The sequence below is a fragment of the Gopherus evgoodei genome, chromosome 7 (assembly GCF_007399415.2).
Source record: "Gopherus evgoodei ecotype Sinaloan lineage chromosome 7, rGopEvg1_v1.p, whole genome shotgun sequence".
NCBI classification, from domain to species: domain Eukaryota; kingdom Metazoa; phylum Chordata; order Testudines; family Testudinidae; genus Gopherus; species Gopherus evgoodei.
Window position 1 is genome coordinate 94,900,732 of NC_044328.1, and position 19,931 is coordinate 94,920,662.

The 19,931-nt window shown below is 40.9% G+C and overlaps 1 protein-coding gene across 1 annotated transcript in view; it reads right to left on the reverse strand.

The window, feature by feature from the left end:
• NUP210 (nucleoporin 210) overlaps positions 1-19,931 on the reverse strand; it is a 125,904-nt gene that overhangs the window by 62,028 nt on the left and 43,945 nt on the right. Inside the window, exons 12-16 of the mRNA XM_030568114.1 lie at positions 14,033-14,188; positions 9,593-9,791; positions 7,887-8,032; positions 4,024-4,245; positions 1,411-1,584 (exon numbers count right to left, since the gene is read on the reverse strand). Coding sequence (XP_030423974.1) covers positions 1,411-1,584; positions 4,024-4,245; positions 7,887-8,032; positions 9,593-9,791; positions 14,033-14,188 — 897 coding nt within the window. The remainder of the gene's footprint in view (positions 1-1,410; positions 1,585-4,023; positions 4,246-7,886; positions 8,033-9,592; positions 9,792-14,032; positions 14,189-19,931) is intronic.

Here is a 19,931-nt window from a genome sequence, read left to right on the forward strand (position 1 = left end):
CAGCAGAATGGCAACTTTCAAACAAAGACATCACCTTGTTCAGTTCCATGAGATTTTTAAGATAAAGTTTTGTCATTAGAACATTTCATAAAAAAAGTAATGGTAAACCAGCCACCAATGAAAAGCCATAGTAGATTGTACTTCAACTTTTTTTTGTGTGCCAATGAGTCTACCTATAAAACACTTGAGCAGTCTCTGGATTCTGAAAAATGAAAGAGGTCTGGAGATATTAACTTGTTATTACACACAAGATGCATTTCAGGGTTATAAATCTTTCAAAGGGCTACTAATGATATCATAAACTTCAAGTCTGATGCCTGAGGAGTTTGTGACAACAGTTCAACCCAAAACTGTTTTAACAACATGTCAAAATATCTACCTCAAGACATTAAAAAAGACAACAAAGAAAATATATAAAGTTACACATAAAGGCAAGACTTCTAATTTTGTGAAACTAAAATGTTTTGTACTTATGAATGCTGATGCTAGGATGCCATGAATGTCACATGCTAGCAGGGGAGCACAAAAAGTTTTACTCATTTGGATGATGGAGTCATATCTCCTTAACATAGGCATAACCATCAAATAAACACTGCCTATGTATTCTGGGCCAGATTTTCAAGCATGCACTTGATACATACGCCCAAATTCAATGCACAACACTCTCTCCCACACTAATTCATGCACACGTAGATATTTGTACACAAACAAAGAGTTGCACCTATACAAGTTAGGCGCATGTGCGTACTCGCAAGCATTTTAAAATCTGGCTCTATCGATACAATAAACGTGGACTATCCAGATTAGAATCAAAGGATATGAGGAACAACTGTTGCACCCAGAAAGAGTTGTTAAAGACATATTTTTGTTTAAAGTCAGATAAACAGGGTAGCAGACCTGCATTTTGTTTACATTAAGTTTTCACACAAAAAATACAAAACAAGGATGTTATCAAATACACACCAAGAACAACTGGGAGGTCAGAAAAAGGAAACAGAACAGAATCAAATTTTGCAAGAAACTCATGCATAGCAGAGAGTACATACAAGGGAGGAGCTCCTCTGTCCTTATCATAAAATCCTAGGAGACATCACTCTACAGGCTCTCTGACAGGGCCACTTGGAGGTCAGAGGACATGACCCACATGCTTTTGCACACACATCCTATTACCTGGTTTGGCCCCTATACACACACTCAAACAATCCCTTTAATACCCCTACATTCTGATTATTCTTGTTCCTAGCACAGGTGGAGTTGGAACTAGTGCTGGTCAGTCAGAACATAGGTGCTCATTATTGCTGCTCTTGCAGCCTGTGAGCACGCCTGTTTTGGGATACTGCCACATGGAGGCACAATTTGCCTTTTAGAGGTGAAATGAGTGGATCGCTCCTGGGTCATTATAAGACTTACCATTTGCTTGTTTTGTTGCAGCAAAGGGCAGGAGAGGTCAAGCTGAGGATTTGCATAAATAGGAGTCAAAGTGAGTCGGGAAGGGGCTGCGCAGATAAATTTCACAACGGCAGGTTCGATGGCTGGAAAAGGGTTGGTAACTGTGGGCTTATTTCCAACTGTTAAGGAAATCACCTGTATGACATTTGGGAAAGTCAGTAAGGTAGATGAAAGCAAAGAACAACGGAGTGCAAGCATATTTTACAGGTATAACTATCCTGCTTGAAGCATCTCAGTTATTTTCTGGTATCGAGACAGAATAAATAATATATGATATGAAGGGCTCATGAGTTCATGCCCCAATCACATTCTATACCACAGACAGACAAGTGAAAAGAATACATTTTAAACGCTGTTCCAGACCATTACCAAAGCACAAATTCTCAGTCCCTTTTCATAGTTATTACTATCTCACCAAACTGACAAGAAGGCGTCTTTCAGAGCTTATAAAGACAGTCATCTGGGGTCACTCATAAGAGGGAAAGGAAGCCAACAGGGAACTGGGCTGGAGGTCCTGTAGCCACTTCAGCAGCTTCAAAAACGGCATGTTTTTTTTCATTTTTTCCCTATAGCTCTCTCTCAGATGATAATATCAGACTGAATTAAGGGCAGGCACCTTGGATTTTCCCCTTCTTGGCTGCCTATGAACAATCCCTATCAGCTATTGGTGAGAATTATTAAAATGCCATTTAAATTAGACCATTTCTGTATCATGAAGGTTCCAAATTATATACCTCTACCCCGATATAACGCAGTCCTCGGGAGACAAAAAATATCTCACCGTGTTATAGGGGAGACCACATTATATCAAACTTGCTTTGCCCCTCCCATTCCTTGTTCCCTGACCGCCCCCACCAAAGACTCCCCACCCCAATCACCCCCAGGACCTAACCCCCTACGCCACCCCCCTGCCCCAAGACTGCTCCGACCCCTATCCTCTCACTCCCACTCCCCCTCCCCAACAGGCACTCACTGGCAGCGGTGGGAAGCGAAGCAGCCCAGAGCCAGTCCGATCCACTCCGCCAGCTCCCAGCCGCGGCGCTCTGCTTCCTGCTGCCGGTGAGTGCGGGGAGGTTGGGGAAAGGTTCCCCCCTCACACACACACCACGAATCAGCGACAGAGCAACGCAGCCCCAGCCCGCTCCAGTTTCCTTGCACCAGCTGGGGAAAGGTCCTGCACTCACCTGCGGTGGGAAGTGGAGTGCCACGGTTGGGAATTGGCAGAGTGGAGCTGGCTGGGGCTGGGCTGCTCCGCTTCCCGCTGTCGGTGAGTGCATGGAGGCTGGGGAAAGGACGTCCCCTGTACTCACCATTGGCGGGAAGCGGAACGCTGCGGCTGGGAGCTGGCAGAGTGGAGCAGGCTGGGGCTGGGCTGCTCTGCTTCCACCGCTGCTGTGGAGTGTGGGGGTGGATCCCTTCCCCCCAATCCCCCTCCCCCAAGCAACATGGCTGAGGCCGAGGCAAGGGAAGCAGAGAGGGCTGCTCCCACGGCCCCCCACCCCCCACTAATCCCCCAGGCCACTCGGGGACTGCAGGGCCCCCAAAAGTGCCCGCCCACAGCTCCTGCCCCCCCAGACCCTGGGGCGGGGGAACCCCTGACTGCCCCCGAGACCCTCTGCCTCTTATCGAACCCCTCGTCCACAACCTGGCCTGGCACCCTTAACATGCTGCTCAGAGCAAAATGTCAGAGCTTTACCGTGTTGTATGTGAACCTGCATTATATCAGGTCGCGTTATATCAGGCTAGAGGTGTATTTTCTTACAGAAGTTCCCAATGGGAGGGGATAACAGCAAGAAACTGTTTCTTTTGGACTAGGCCTGCTAGATTCAATTGGGTTTTGTGCAGTATACATTTTGGGAAGCCAACTACATGGGTAGTTAATAGCCCTTGGAAGATGATTAGATAACTGGTCAAAATGTAGACAATGGCAAGGCAATATACAAACTGAACAGCGTCTGCAGGCAGGGGAATTCACTTCTACTCCATATTGCAGAAACAAGCGCTAATGGATCTTGGCTGTGTGTGTACTCAATCTTTGAGCATTAGAGCTGGACACCTTCCCATAAGTGACTGGATAAGTGGCATACCAGACTGGTACACCATGGAGAGAACCTGGGGCCCCCTTATTGATATTTATTCAGGTCAATGGAGCTACACCAAGAATTAGTTTGATCCAGTATTGCAAGTTAGACTAAAGCGTTAAGTCTCTTCTTAAAATAACCTTTTGCAATTATCTTATTTATGGTAAATAAATCCTTATAGCTGCTGTTGAATGTATCTGTTTTAATACCTTCCATGATATACAGTTACTATGAACTGGCTTCATACTACAATAAAGCCATTGTAATCCTCTTTATAACAATTTAAAAAATGCTTCACTTTTGACTGACACCACACGGAACAGAGTTCATAAGCAATAGGCAGCCATGTACTTATTCAAGTTCCATACTGGCTCATTACAAAAGCTGTTAATCATCTGGAGGCTGTACTTTATCATACATCAATCTGCTTTCTCTTCTCAATTACTCTGCCCAGGATTTGACAGAGAACAACATAAAAACTTCTGCCACTTACTTGTTCTCCCAGGGTTTTGCAAGATACTCTAACCCAGTGCTGGAAATGATTCCGAGATGTCGGAGGCCCAAATAAAGATAAACCAATACTTTCTGTGTCTTCAGCAGTGATGTTCCTAAAGAATTTTGAAGGTTCTTGTACCCATGGTCTTGGTCCACCTTCAAACAACATTTCTTTGGAAGAACCCAAAGTTACCAAGGCAACAGAAGAAGGATCTATAGTCTGGAAATGAACAAAAGTTACACTCATTCATATACACCATAACATACATACATATACATATATATACACAGATTTCAGCATTTTATTTTTATATATATATATATGAATGATACTGAAATCTATCAGGTGACCATACTTTATGTGAAAATTTTCTCATTCTCAGTGGAAGAGCCGTTTGATTATCATTTCTGTTTAGCCGATGATCTGTTCTACCAAAACTGTTATATATATGGTTAATTCAGAATGCAGCAGTACTAAAATGATTACCAACAATTAAAAGTAAACTTTGCTCATTAGGGCTATGACCACAGTGCCTTAGGAACCCTCTTTTTCCTTCTATTGATGATAATTCTCCAATCTCTCCTTCTTATGTTAACTGAGTTACTCCAGAAGGAAGAAATTCTGAGTAAAATCCTGTTCCCATTGAAGTAAATGGCAATATTCTCATTGATTTAAATAGGGCCAGACTGTACTCTCTATCTTTTGAAACCCTTCGAGTTGATTAATCTCCCAGGTACAGCTGTTCTTCAGAACCTGCATTTTATACCCTGACTTTATTTACCCTACTAAATGAAACAAAGGTCTCACTTCAAAACGCTACAGGAATACTGGAACAAATTCTGCACTGATTTAAATCCTAGCCCATCTCGTTGACATTGCCTGCAGTGGAAATCAACACGGAAATTGGTTTGACATTTTTAATATACAAAGAATCATCTGTTTCAAGTATTCCACAACCTGTTAGTAAGACAGACCAACACTGATCTGGACATAGGATGACTCAATTCTTTCTGTGAAAATTCATGTATGCTGCTTGGAGGAACATAGTTATAAATGCTGGGCACAGACTAATTTTCACTCAACCCTCATAGGTTATTCTCATTGCACAGACATCCACATGCTGCCAGAACTGTAAAGTTTATTCATTCATGTGCTTTTGCCCTGTCCTTGGCGCCTAACTATTTGTCTTCTTATTGCAGGGATTCTTCCACTTTTTCGCTCTATGGACCACCTCATAAGAGACATTCTAATGCAAGGCAACTCCTCCCAGTGTCTCACCCCTCATTTTTATACACAAAACTATTTCATTCTTCAGATGGCAACAACAAGGAAGGGTACTATAGATCACTGTTTGAAAACCACAGTTCTAAGGTCTTTCTAAAGTTCCTGTCACTGTGCTATCTAAGCACTGGCCAACAACGAAAAGATAACAGAGTAATCCCTAAAGTAATCTATCCTCCCCCTTCCATATACCCTTGTTGCTCCCAGATGGGATGCACTGATGTCATATCTGTAATACTTCTAATGAATAGATAATATCTTAACTCAGTGGGAGAGAAAATCTTTTATTCTGTTCTGGATAGCTCAACATCCTCCTATCTGAAAGATGTGCAAGGATCTCCTCTTTTTTCAAAAGACCTCTTTGATCTGATATGGAATCCATTTATGTCTTCTGTTAAAGGCTATATTTAATTTTCCCAAACCTGATGCATTCCATTTTGTAATCTCAATCTGTGTATTTTAACACCACCAAGAAATGAAACACTCACTCTTCAACTGATGCAATTCATATTTTTTTTTCCCCAGTCGAATGGACTCCACATCCCCTTGTTAATACAATACCTATATTCACTTTTATAAACTCTTGCATGTTAATTTAATCTTCTGAATTTACTATCTATGCTGTGTTCAATCTTCAGACACACAACAGCTTACCTAGTTCATAAAGAACTGAAAATGTACAGCATCTCTGCCCTATAAAACTGTATTGAGTTAGATTTTTTTATGTAGTACTCAGAGCTGAATTTAGAATACTTTATAAAAGTAAAACTGCAATAAATATAGCTAGTAATTAAGATGATGGAATGATTATTGGCAGAGGCGAAGTAGAGTTCAGGGGATGGGAGTGGGACAGAGAAGCAAACAGGCTCTTATTTTATTTATTTATTTTATTTTAACTATGTTAGTCAAGTATACTAGGTTAAGAGTGACTACTGTGTATTTCCAAATTGATTCCCACTTTCAGACTGTTGGACAGAACTTGCCCTTGTTCATAAATACAAAATTAGTGTTTTAGTTCCATACTGGTGAAACAGGATTTCTTTTACTCTGATCAATGCTGCAGAAAAAACTCTTGGACAGAATGTGAAATCATCGTTAGACGTATGCAAATTTATTTATTCCAGATTCTGAAACACTACTATCCTGACATGCAGTAGTGGTAGCCTCTGCGGATTCAGTTGTTGGTATCTAGTCATGAAGCTGACACACTGTCCTATGCTTCTTAATCATTCCTTGGACTTGTGAACACTGTCCTTTAAATGAGGTTCTTATTTCACTTTGTAACCTGTCCAATGGTGAAACACATTTTAATTGTTTGCAAGGAAAAAAATACTCAGTTCCACAGACTACACAGGCCACCAGACTCTGCCTTTTATGACAAATAATAGTTTTGTGTGCTTTGACTACAGGGGTAATAGGCTACACTTGCTTCTACCTGCTGCTGTGGCCATGCAATTGTGACTGGTCTCATTACTAGCTTATTAGGCCAATCATTAATCATTTTAAACAGACAGTTAGATACAAGGAAGGCTTTGAACCTCCCACCACTTCAAAGTTTACTGATGAGTAACTAATTAATTCAACAGTTAAAATATTTTTCTCCAAAATGAATATGATTTCAGAAAGATTCAATTTCAACCTTGTACTGTGTGTTATCATCTAGCAGCATACTTTTGCCATTTAATTCACCTAATAGCACCTTCATCTCCCAGGATTTTAAATTACTGAGATCTGCAATACACTGCCTTTGCTTCATTACTGTGGTTATTATATTTCCTTTTTGAAGTGAAGATAACCCTGGGAAAATTTAGTACAGGATTCATGAAAGTTAGAGACTAGCAAAACTAGCTAAAAACAGGGATAGTCTGAACAGCATGTTCATCCAAGTTCTCCTACTCTCACATGAAATGTCCCTAGCTTCTGTTTGCCAGAAGCTGCGAATGGGTGACAGGGGATGGATCACTTGATTACCTGTTATATTCATTCCATCTGGGGCACCTGGCATTGGCCACTGTCAGAAGAGAGGATACTGGGCTAGAGGGACCTTTGGTCTGACCCAGTATGGCTGTTCTTACGTGTTCTTATATGCATCACTCTTCCAGCAAATTCACACTCATGCTGACAGTATCCCCTGCTATTCTAGTCCTATGTCTTTTCTTCAGTCCTGTCTATCTGTGATTGTTTTCAGATAGCACGAAACTCACTTTCATTTCTGAACTAAGGGAGAAACAAAAATACAGTGCACTAACCCACTACAGAATTCTACCAAGTCCTTTGTTTGTCTTTGGGCACTGATTTGGCCAAGAAACATCTTAAGACATCAGGTAAGTTGTGGTACAGAAATCAAACTGCTTGCAGTAAGTATTGGCCCTGATTCAGAAAAGTACTTAAGCCACTGGTACTTAAGCACATGCTTAAGAGACATGATTACCTGAATTGGGATGTCCCCAGTCAATGGACTCTCTCATTTTCATATATTAGCACATAACATCAAATCTCAGTTAAAATTTAAATGAATTTTCCAAGAGTAGACTGTTTTAAGAGCATCAGTTAGAGAGAGTATCTTACTACAGGCTTACTTTTAGTGGTAGGTAGGCAGCAATGGTGATGCTAGCACTAAGGTGGACATGACCATGAGCGTAACTAACAACAAGTGTTGTGTATCCTTGAGCCTCAGCTTTCACTCTGACTCCACTGCAAAAATCAGAACTTGGCTGAAGTCTCCCTGTCAAAAAAAACCCAAACAAATAAAAAGTAAACATTTGGGGAGAATAAGCGAGACATTTTAATACAGATTTTAATATAGCTTTCTTGACAGTATTACGTTGGTGCTAGAAATATACAGGGAATATGTACAGATAATTTCAGTGACTGCATGGAGGAAATGCAATACCTATATCTCTACTGAATAATGTATTGTCATTAGTCTCAAAACAGTCACCTTATGAAACATACAAACTTATTAAACTTCTTTTTCTTCCAAATTTTTCTAAAAGGACATCAGTATTCTCTTTGGGATACAGAGTAATATAATTTGCTCTTTTTTTAGCAGAGTATTTTTCCCTTGCTGTTCTAAATTGAAACTGGCTTGTAATTAAGCCAAAATAAAATGCATGGTTAAAACAATCTTTACTGCACAGAGCATGATGTATTACCTACGTTCCAGTTAATGATCAAGTTCTAAGTTTTATCTAGGGGAAATTAAGTTGTCAGTTTCATGGCACGTGCCTGTTTGCTGACCCAGGTGTTTTGTGGGGTTTTCTTTTCTTCTCTCTCTTTTTTTGGGTTTGACTGGATTTTTTTTTTTAAACAGAACAATGGCAAATAAGGTACATATACAAACTAAGTAGAATGACATTTAAAAGAGCTGCCTCTTCAGCAAGCAGACGCTGTAAGTCTAACAATAACTGCTTTGGCTGGCTCAATAATACAACACAAGGAAGAACTAAATAACAAGAAGCAGGCTAACAAAGGATTGTGAGTGCAAGGTAATCTGATCCAGCAGACACCAGATGACAACAAAGTTGCTCAGCCTGTTAGTGCAGAAGGATTCATAAATGGCAAATTTAGAAGAGCTTGCACATTCCATATTCTGGTCAGACAAGTGCTATAATGGCAGAAACAGCTGGGGAAGCACCTGAGGAAATGCACTGCTTAAAACGGTAAGCTTCAGAAGGACAGTCCTTTGGCCCTGCTTCAATGATTGCAGTGAATGGAATTTAAGAAATTAATATCCTCGTCCCCCATTTCTCCCAGAAAACAAGCAAACAATCAGATGAGTGAATGGCTTAATAGAACTGAAAAGGGAACTTTATGCAAATTTGGGCATGGTATAATAAGTGAAAGAGTTTGGTATCTTCACATCAGCCAGTGTGACTCCCCAAAACCTCACATAATTGGTTATCTCTGGTGAGGAAACCATCAGGTCTGTTACAGCATGGACTTCGAAAAAACAGTGGAAAGGTTTGGGGTAGAGCAGCGTGTATGCAAGTCTGAACATTCCTCAGTGTATTCGGCTTATTTGTTGCGAGATATTTTGGTATCCTTAAATGCTAAAAGAAAGAAATAAAAATGCTATTCCATTAAAAAATAGTCATCTTCAATATACAGAAACGCTGGACTACTGTGGTCTCTGTATATGCAGTTGGACATCTCTCTAGTAATCTGCCATGAATCCACTAAAACAGGCCATTACAAGTAGGTGAATGATTTATATTTGTAACATCTCTATTTGTCTTGTAACCTGAACTGAATACATAGGGTTTTGTTGTTTTTTTTTTATCACCTTGGAGCGGTTTGAAGACGCCGCGGTTTTCTACCTCCACGACTAAGTCGAAATGTGAACAATCGCTCAGTGTGATCATCTCACTGGTTTCAATATTCACTAGGCCATTAATCTTCAAGGGCAGCTCCAGTATCTGACCCACACGTGCTTCAACTTGACATGGCGTGAACTCCATGCCACTAGGTTCAGTTACATATACCTGAGAGAGACAAGAAAAAACAATAAGGTAAGACACAGCTACATAAGGAACTAGAAAGAAAGTTTAAGACTCAGTAATTACGTGTTCCCCCAAAAAAACCCCTCTCAAGGGCACCTCACCACAGTCAGTTTCCCTCTGAGAGATGAGGGCTAGAAACAACTGTCCAGAGCCCCAACAATGCTGTTACCCATAACTGCCAGGGAAAGGTGCGAAAGAGTGACTAGAAGTGTTCCCTAAAATTTTAATGCTCTGACAGACGAGATCTTTTCATGAGTGCATTGAAACCTGCACCTATTTTTATGCACTCTATAATCTGCTGCCTATTTTATTCTGGGATTATTTTAAAATGTTGGACCTTTCCCCCCCATTAAGACACTACCACAGATTCCGACAGAGGAAGTTCCTGAGCTGAAGTTCCACTGGTATAAGGACCTGAGCCAATCCCATTGAAGTCATTGGGAGTCTTTCAACCAGTTTCAATGGGCTTTGAATCAAGAAAGAAGATGGCAGTACTGTATGAGGGAAATGCTGGTGGGGGTTTATATTATTTTTTTCTATAACTAGTTAATAGACTCTAATTAAAGGAGCCTTTTTTCAATAGTGTATTTATAAGAGATTGTCAAGGATGCTCAGCGCTTGGTATAGTTTGGGGTTTTTTGGTACAATAGCGAAAATCTCAGTAAGTAAAATGACAAAACTTTTATTTATGCAGGTAATCCTTACATGAGAGGGGACAAAGAGTCCTGTGGCACCTTATAGACTAACAGACGTACTGAAGCATAAGCTTTCGTGGGTGAACACCCACTTCGTCAGATGCATGATGTGAGAAGCACCTCTGACCTCAAAAGGGTTACGTGTGTAAGTAGGAGAGGCAGCATCAGATCCTAGGACTCTAGATGGTCTGAAATGATTAATAGAATGTTTAAAGACATTATCTGAAGTGTAGAAGAGCAGGCCCGTGAATGGTATTTGTTTGTTACTCCGATTTGTTACCTTCTTGCTAATGTTAAAGAAACCATCACAGACAGATTGTAACACTTCATAACCGTTGCTGTGATCAAAGCTTTTCATTTGCAGCATCTTTAACTTTTTAAACCATCTGCCAAAAGCTTCAGGGTAAATTGTTAGACCATATGGTATGGTGTTAAAACTGCAATCCTCATGGAACATAAATGACTATTATTATAACTTGCTTATCAAGGTCAGCAGATAAAGCTCCTACCCCAAACACTTCAATTTATTCCAAACAGAACACATAATGTTTAACATGTTCCCAGAGATATTCAGTACCTTCACACGATGCTCAATTTGCTCAATCTATTGCTCTAAAAGCTTGCATGGTAAGAAGCATTTTTTTGAGTTATTATCGTCTATAAACTTTGAATTGTATTTGGAAATAGAGTTTTAATTAAAAACATCATTTCTGAACCTCTTGAAGGCAACTGTCATATTGCTAAAAAGTGACATCTTTGGGACACAGACAATATGGGCACAGTATCACAGAAAGATTGTAAAGTAGCTTCCATCTTGCATTAACACTGGTTTAACAGCCAGATCATCACAGTTTACACATTTAAACACTATACTTAATGTCCATTTAAACTACATTTTGTAGAATTGATGTAGTTAACTTAAAATACATTAAAAGCAAGCTGCTGCACCCTGCAAAGATGTTGCAGATGCACTTTGACCCAGCAAGTTTTGTTTCAAAAGATTTTTCCCCAACACAGTCATATTAAACAAAAGTCTGGCTGCTTAAATAGCTCTCTTTTCATTACGGGACAGTACTAGAGAGTTTGACAAACACATACTCTCTCACACTCTTGCCAGAAGGAGCTCTGAAGCAAACAAGGGTACAATGTGGAACCTGAAGGATTTTAGCTATGCTGAATAAGGGAAGTCATAAAAGCGATTAGGCATTTTGAGTCATTAGTGTCTGTAATTTTAATTCAGTCAGTTTGCTCCACATCAGCTGCTAAATTATATCCATGCACCAGTTATGCAGGTGCATTCTTCCAAGTCTACAAATGCTCTTCCGAACTCAACTAAGTAAACTAAATAAATTAATAAAATAAAAAAATAGGCTTTATCCATTAAATTTATTTTCTACCATTCCGAACTCAACTGCCACCTTTTCTTGGAGATGGATAGCAATTTTTTTTTTTAACAAGGCTCTCAGTTTGATGTAAGGGTGAAAAGTTGCTTGCCAGACTGGGTCTCTCATTGCTTGGCATAAATAAGCATATTCCAGGTGAGAAGTTCTCTATTTATGACCATATTGTACACAAACATACCTGCTCCAGGTCTCAAAATAGTCAAATAAATCACAAACAAATTTGCAGCTCTCAATCACCATCTCTTACTTCCACTGCTGGAGTTTAGGAGCAAGCTTTTACCCCTCAATTCAGGTTCTCTCTACAATGCTCAGCTTTTTAAAGTTGTACTTCTACTCTGCCTTTTTCAAAAGCTTGCATTCGGGCCATGCTCATGCTTCAGAGGCTGCATTTCACTAATGCTGATAAAGACAAGGGTATGCCCTTTTTGGCCCCAATCCATCTTAAAAAGGATAAATGGACACAAATCAGACATTAGGAATGGCAATATACAAAAACCTGTAGGAGAGCACTTCAACCTCCCTGGCCACACTATAGCAGACCTTAAGGTGGCCATCCTGCAGCAAAAAAACTTCAGGACCAGACTTCAAAGAGAAACTGCTGAGCTTCAGTTCATCTGCAAATTTGACACCATCAGCTCAGGATTGAACAAAGACTGTGAATGGCTTGCCAATTACAGAACCAGTTTCTCCTCTCTTGGTTTTCACACCTCAACTGCTAGAACAGGGCCTCATCCTCCCTGATTGAACTGACCTCGTTATCTCTAGCTTGCTTGCTAGCACACATATATATACCTGCCCCTGGATATTTCCATTACATGCATCTGAGGAAGTGGGTATTCACCCACGAAAGCTCATGCTCCAAAACGTCTGTTAGTCTATAAGGTGCCACAGGATTCTTTGCTGCTTTTACAGATCCAGACTAACACGGCTACCCTCTGATACTTAAAAAGTTAAGCACATACTTACATGCCATGCTATATTGAGGCTGCCTGTATTCCTAAGAGCATCATGAATGCTACACAACAGTCGAATACAGTGAAAAATAACACCGTTTTTGAAGTAGGCAGAATGCAGTTATCAAAGTTAGAATCTGACCAGAACAATTGGGGCTACTGCCTTCTCTTTTGTAAAATAAATTAATAAAATAAAAAAATAGGCTTTATCCATTAAATTTATTTTCTACCATTTTTTGTTCAGGATTACTTAAAGGCATTGGCCAGTTCTCCATTAAGGAACAAGGCACAATGTAAGTTCCCCCAACTGAAAACCTCCAAAGCTGCAAAAATGCTAGGAAAAAGTATTTAAATTCATGGAGCTCAATCATAAGCCTCAAGTAGGGACTTTTCTGCTCCCCCACTTCTTGTCACAAGAGATTTTCTTGTAGGTAGATTGCGATGCTTGTTCCTAGATTTTTCCCCACTAGGTCACTACCACAAGCAATAATTATTCTATAAAAGCAGTAAGAGTGGGTGTGGGTTTGCAGAAAGGTGGCCAATGCTTCCAAATGCCTCCTGACTCAGGTATATTTTTTTTGTCTCCTGTATCCTTCTGAAGCAATAACCCACTGAAGGAATCATGGTGTCTTTTCTAAACACATTTTTGGCTTGTTTTGGGATCTGGAGCTCAACTAGGTTTGTCACGTGGGATTTTGTAAAATTCTGGCTTTCTATCCTTGCTGAGAAATGCCCATCCACCTGGATGGTGTCTTCTATCATTCAGCATAAGGGAAAAACAAACTAACTGTTTCTGGTAGGGCAACAGTGTTTTTACTTAGGTTATCAGGCTGATTGCTTGGCCTGCAGCAAGTGAGTATTTGTTACTTTTTTAACATAAAGAATTCAACTGGGAAAAGCCTTCCCTAGAAGAGGAGGTAAAGGGACAGGCTACATTTCATCGCTGGGACTGACATTAAAATAGTAATTAAAGAGATAATCTGAGAGAAGCCCCTAGTAGCGTGAGCTCTGACTCAGCTTGCCTGCTGCAGGGCATGGATGCAGAATTCTGTGGGACATGTGACCAGGAGTTGTGGTTTAAGAGACACTCTGCTCCTTGACTGACAGCTCTCCCTGCCTTCTCTACTGCTGCTAAGCCAAATTCAGAAGAGACCAGAGAAAATAGTGTTTACCTTCATTTCTCCATAGTGCAGTGGGTTCTGAACATCATTTGCCTGTATAACACTGACACCAATATCATTTCCAGTTGTCATGACTCCTTTGACTGTTACTGTAGCAACAGCCTGGTTAGAATAGGACCAACTGAAATTTCCACTTCCACCGTGCGCCTAAAACATGAAGGAAAAAATATTTAATTTGTATTAATATGGTTCCCTGTTCTCTTGGTTACCATCTACTAAAACTTCAGACATAGTACGTAAAATGCTAGCCACATTGCGTAGAGTTAAGAATGCTAGCACTGAAATACAATGAAACTGAGGCCCCAACAGTTTAAATCAGCAAGGCCAGGGATTAGCAGATTCCTGCCCTTCATTCAATTTCAGATTTATTCACACATATTCATTTTGCTCATCACTGCTGCTAACCTAAATGCCTCTCTCTACCACTGCTTCAAAATTCTAAAGCTCAAAGATCCCTGTGATTAATAGCACTTGCAGTCAGCATATCATTTCACAAGTCAGCACAACGGAGGCCCAGCGTGTGTGATTGCTGTATTTTTCAGAACTCCGATTAATTTTCTGTTGCTGAAAGCCAAAGACAGTCAAGTGGACGTTTTTAGGTCTCAGTGCAGCTAACCTACTGTACTATGGCAATTGGCTTCTACCAACGGGAATTGTCGAGTAGTCTAAAAAACAAAAGAAGAGGGCAGAGAAAAGGAAACAAAAATTGATTTTTTGCTGCCATTGCATCTTTATATTTAGCCTGAACAGTATGTTAGCAGATGTTTCTGTATCTGTACATCTGGCACACATATTGCTCCAGGAATTTATCCATCAGGGAGTGAGTGATAGGTAGCAATGCAGATTGCCCACACTTACACTGGGCAATTCAGAGGCCTGTACACTGTGTAGGTTACATCCTCAGCCAGGCTCTCTAAGGACTCAATCATTGCCAAACCTAGATATTCAAGTCAAAGGGGACCATTCCCAAGAATCAGACCTCTCCAGTTCATGAAGGATTTTAAGATAAATTGCCAGGACTTTAACTTTACTTTAGTTTAGTGGAGTGAGGAGGAACAACTTATTTTTCAGTCTTACTGTCTGTGTTGCAAGAAAGATGAATGACCTTGCCCATTCAATAGTATGGTAACTCTATAGCTTATTGAAATCAAAGCAGAATACTATCTGCTGAAATTTCACACTCACACTAAGTCAAGAACCATTGAGTTTGCCCCATCAGAAGTAACACTGTCATTCTCAATCTGTAACATTCTTATACAAAGAAAACCATTGCTATAGAATTCATAGTTTTTAAACAGCATTATGGTAAGTTAAAAAATAAATCTTGTGGCAACATCATGCTACACATCAAAAGGTACTGAGAATAATTTGCATTTAAAAAAAAACAAACATATTTTTCTCTATCACCCAGCTGCCCCTCTCCACATGCTATGGTCGACCTGTGAGACAATGTTCCATAATGAGAATAATGTCCTACGGCAAGAAGCTTCAAATTATGTGGGGGTTAATTTCTGTAGCATAGTAAACATTTTCTATAAACAATTTCATGATTCAACTAATATAAACAAAGTACAATGAAAAACAAGGTTCATGTGGGCAGTAATCATAGGTCTAAGAAGAGGAACAGCTGAGACACATGCAATTAGACTCTACCCAAAGAATCAAAGAGGAGGCGATTTAATATGGTAGTTCCTTTTCTCTCATGGGCTTCTGCATGGCCCATTAACAGAAAATCATCAGAAAAAAAATGAAAAAACTACTGGCCAAATAGGCAGCAGCTGGACTGGGACTAGGGTAAATAGGCTCAGTCGAGAAGGATGAAAGCTCAGATTCCTTAGGATAATGCAGAATTATTTATTCAAAATGCTTTGGAGACATTAGGTCTATCTGGATAAACAGAACTTCATTTAAAATAGTCAGAAGACTGACTGTAAAAATGTTACCTTCTTATGTGTATGCATCTTCTTACCAGGCAAACAAAAAAGAAGTGTTGCTACAGTTTACACTGGTTACTACTGAACAGCTCAGGGAAAATAAACTGGATTCTATCCTGACTTGTACATCATCCATGGACTTGTTAACTGGGCCCACCCTGCACAATTTGTATTATTGATGACTGATGATGCACAAGCCAGAAAGAACACAACTTGACTTTCAGATTCCTAGCTTTGTAGAGCTGACACTTGGTTTTTCTAAAGTAAGTAAAGTAAAAAGATGTTTAAACTCTCTTTTTACATGTATTCAGAGCTAGTTTAGAAATCAAGAAATCAGTGACATAAAATAAACATGGAACCCCCATGATGCAGAAACACTTTTCAGAGATTAAACAAACTTTGGGACTAGTCCAAAGCCCACCAAAATCTCTGGGAGTTTATTCATTGACTTAAAAGGGCTTGATCTGAAACCCACTAAGCAAGAGGTGGAGACTAATCTGAAAACAAGAATGGCAGTAATAATCTGTCTACTGTAATTAATAACCAATTGTAACTGAGCACTAACTGCTGTTGTAATAATTAAGCATACATATTTGCCCTACTTGTGAGGGCAGCCATGAGAAGGGAAAGTTCATGAAATGTCACAATAGCCTATTACAACAAGCATTGATGGGCAAAGCAAGATAGAAAGACTGAATTAGTAAAAAGAAAAAAAGGCTTCCTGTTATAATACAAGGACTGTGTTAAGATTGTGACTGGTAAACATGAGAAGCAGAGGACTGGAAATCAATTAATCAAAATACCTGTGTCTGAAATTAGGTCTAACTGATGGACAAAATACCGAGGGTTTGGGTAGTTCCACCCATCACTTCCTTTTGAGGTTCTTAAAGAAAGAGATTTTGGGAGAAAAATTGCTTCCTGGAGTGAGTTTCGCTATCCTGGCTGCCACCCTCACCATCTCCTGAGACCCAGGATCTTCTTCATTCTAATCCTGAGAGATGACCACTTGGGATGACAAACTGTGTCTCCTCCCCCCTAAAATGTGCCCTTTTCCTTCCCTAACTTATTTCTTCTCTTTCCTATCTCTCGCCTTTTTCCTTCTGTCTAATAAGAGTCTGGCTTAGCCGGCAAGACTGCATATTTTGCAACACTGCTGTACACATGTGACCAGAAAGAGGCAGCTCAAAGCAATGTCTTAAACAGTCCAATGCTAGTAACAAGTTTGCCAGGTCTTGGAGTGGCTGATAAGACCATGTGCTATGTCTGTGTTTTTCCAGCAGTAAGATCAGAAGTGAGAGTTAACATCAGAGACAGAAGCTGCATTTTCTGTCTTTGCTGTTCTTTTCTCTCCCTTTTTGTGTATTTTCTTATTTTGACTTAGGAAACAGCGCTTTAAACACAACAGCAATAACAGCAGCCCATCTCAACTAACGTCTTTTTCCCCAAAAGGGCAGTTATTACCATCCTTAATACCATCTAAAACTGTCAAATGTGTTTTTTCCTTTCTAAATACTTTCAGGAGAAGAACCTCTTTTGCATTCTAGGTGAGGTTTTGGGCACTGAGTCCAAGAGGATCTTGTTCAGGACCTCAATCGTTGAGGCAGCTATGAAAAGCTGTGGCCTGAAGGCAGTTGGTCCGCTGATGGACTCCAGTTGTGAGGGAAGCCAACAAGTCAAAGGAGGCGGCCTGCCGAGCAATGCTCACGAACAAGACTCCTGATATGGCTGAGAGGTACTGGCTGGCTAAGAGTGCTGCAGCTGGGGTGGTTGTTGAAGCCAAAGCCCAGGCTTGGGAGGAGTTTAGAGAGACCTTGGATAATGACTTCCAGATAGCCTCAAAGGTGTTCTGGCAAACCATTTGTCGCTTTAAAAGGGGTCAGCAGGACGTTGCCAAGTCTGTACTCAGTAAGGGTGGTGAAACACTGACTTCGATTAAGGAGATTGTCGAGAGGTGGAAGGAGCACTTTAAGGAACTCAATTCGATGGACATGCTCCCCCTCCAGAAGGCAGCACCAGACACCTCTGGTGAGGTCGGATCTATTTCTTATGCTGAGGTTGTTAAGGCGGTAAAGTGCCTTCGTAGTGATAAGGTAGCAGGGGTGGACAATATTCGCCTGGAGATGCTGAAATCACTAGACAATGTTGGGCTGTCATGGTTAATGCGCCTGTTCAATGTTGCATGGAAGATGCTCCGGACTGGCAAACCACAGCGGTGGTCCCAATCTTTAAGAAAGGAGACCAGAGCGTGTGTTACAACTATAGGGGGATCACACTCCTCAGCCTCCCTGGCAAAGCCTATGCCAGGGTGCTGGAGAGGAGATTACACCCATTAGTTGAATCTCAGATTCAGGAGGAACAATATGGATTCCATCCGGGCTGTGGAACAATGGACAAGCTCTTTGCTCTCTTGCAGATACTTGAGGGGTCATAGGAATTTGCTAATCCAGTTTATCTTTGTTTTGTAGACCTGGAGAAAGAATATGACCACGTTCCATGAGATGTCTTGTGGGAAGTGCTGTGGGAGCATGAGGTGTCAGTCCCGCTTTTGCGTGTTATCTGGTCCCTCTATTCTCGGAGGGAGAGTTGCGCTCATATTTTTGGAATTAAGTCGAGTTCATGCAAGGTGGGCGTTGGACTCCACCAAGAATGCATCGTCTCCACTGCTCTTCATGATTTTCATGGACAGGATATCAAGGCGCAGCCAAGCTGTGGAGTGCATCTGGTAGAGGGACTCAAGAGGTGGCATCTCTGCTGTTTGCAGCTAATGTCCTTGCTTCTTCAGACTTTGATCTCAGATGCTCACTCGAACGTTTCGCTGCTGAGTATGAAAGGGTTGGGATGAGAATCAGCACCTCCAAAATCAGAGATCATGATCCTCTCCCGGAAGAAAGTTAACTGCTCTCTCCAGATGAGAGGGGAGCACCTTCCCCTAGTGGATAAGTTCAAGTATCTAGGGGTCTTGTTCATGAGTGATGGCAAACGGGAATGTGAGATCAACCAGTGGATTGGTGCAGCAGCAATGCGCGCGCTGTACTTCTCCGTGATGGTGAAGTGGGAGCTGAGTTCTCATCCAAGCTCTCTGTTTACAGGTCAATCTACGTCCTCATCCTCATCTATGGTCGTGAACTTTGAATAATGGCCGAAAGGACGAGATTGCGGATACAAGTGGTGGAAATGAGGTTTCTCCGCACAGTAGCTGGGCTTACTCTTCGAGATAGGGTGAGGAGATCGGCTATACGGGAGGAGCTTGGAATAGAGCTGCTACTCCTCTGGAACAAGCGGAGCCAGCTGAGGTATTCGAGCACTAATAAGGATGCCCCCTCAGGGGCTTCCACTGGAAATCTGCTAGGCAAGTCCCACTGGGCAGAGGCCCTGAGGTCAACCCAGGACACGCTGGAGGGATTATATCTCCTGAGTGGCCTGGGAACGTTGTAGAATCCCCCCAGGAGGAGCTGGAACCTGTTGTGGAGGAAAAGGAGGTCTGGTCCTCCCTACTCTCCAGGCTGCCACCGTGACTCTCACCAGAAATAGCTGCATAAAGGAAAAAGAAGACGACGACAACAACTTTCTCCAGCTAAAGGGAAAGGGAACATGGGGTATGCTTAAAATGAAAGCTGTTTTCAATATTTTACATTTCAAATGCTTCACATTTCAAAACCTTCCCCCCTCCTTCTTTTCTGTATTTTCAATAAATTGTTAACAATGATTTGTCATGGCATGTTTACTATGGTACCAAGCAGGCTGAGGTCTCTGTACATCAAACCCCAAACCTTGTTTACTGTCGGACAGTTAGGGTCATTGCAATCTCTGTGACTCTGGGCCCCTTTATTCCATCTAAATTAATACAGTGCTGCTGTAAATGTAGATTAGGTAAAATTTTTCAGAAGACCCATTTTACAATTTAAGGAAACAAAAGCAGACCATCTAAAGATTTATTTTTTATGAAAATCAATGTA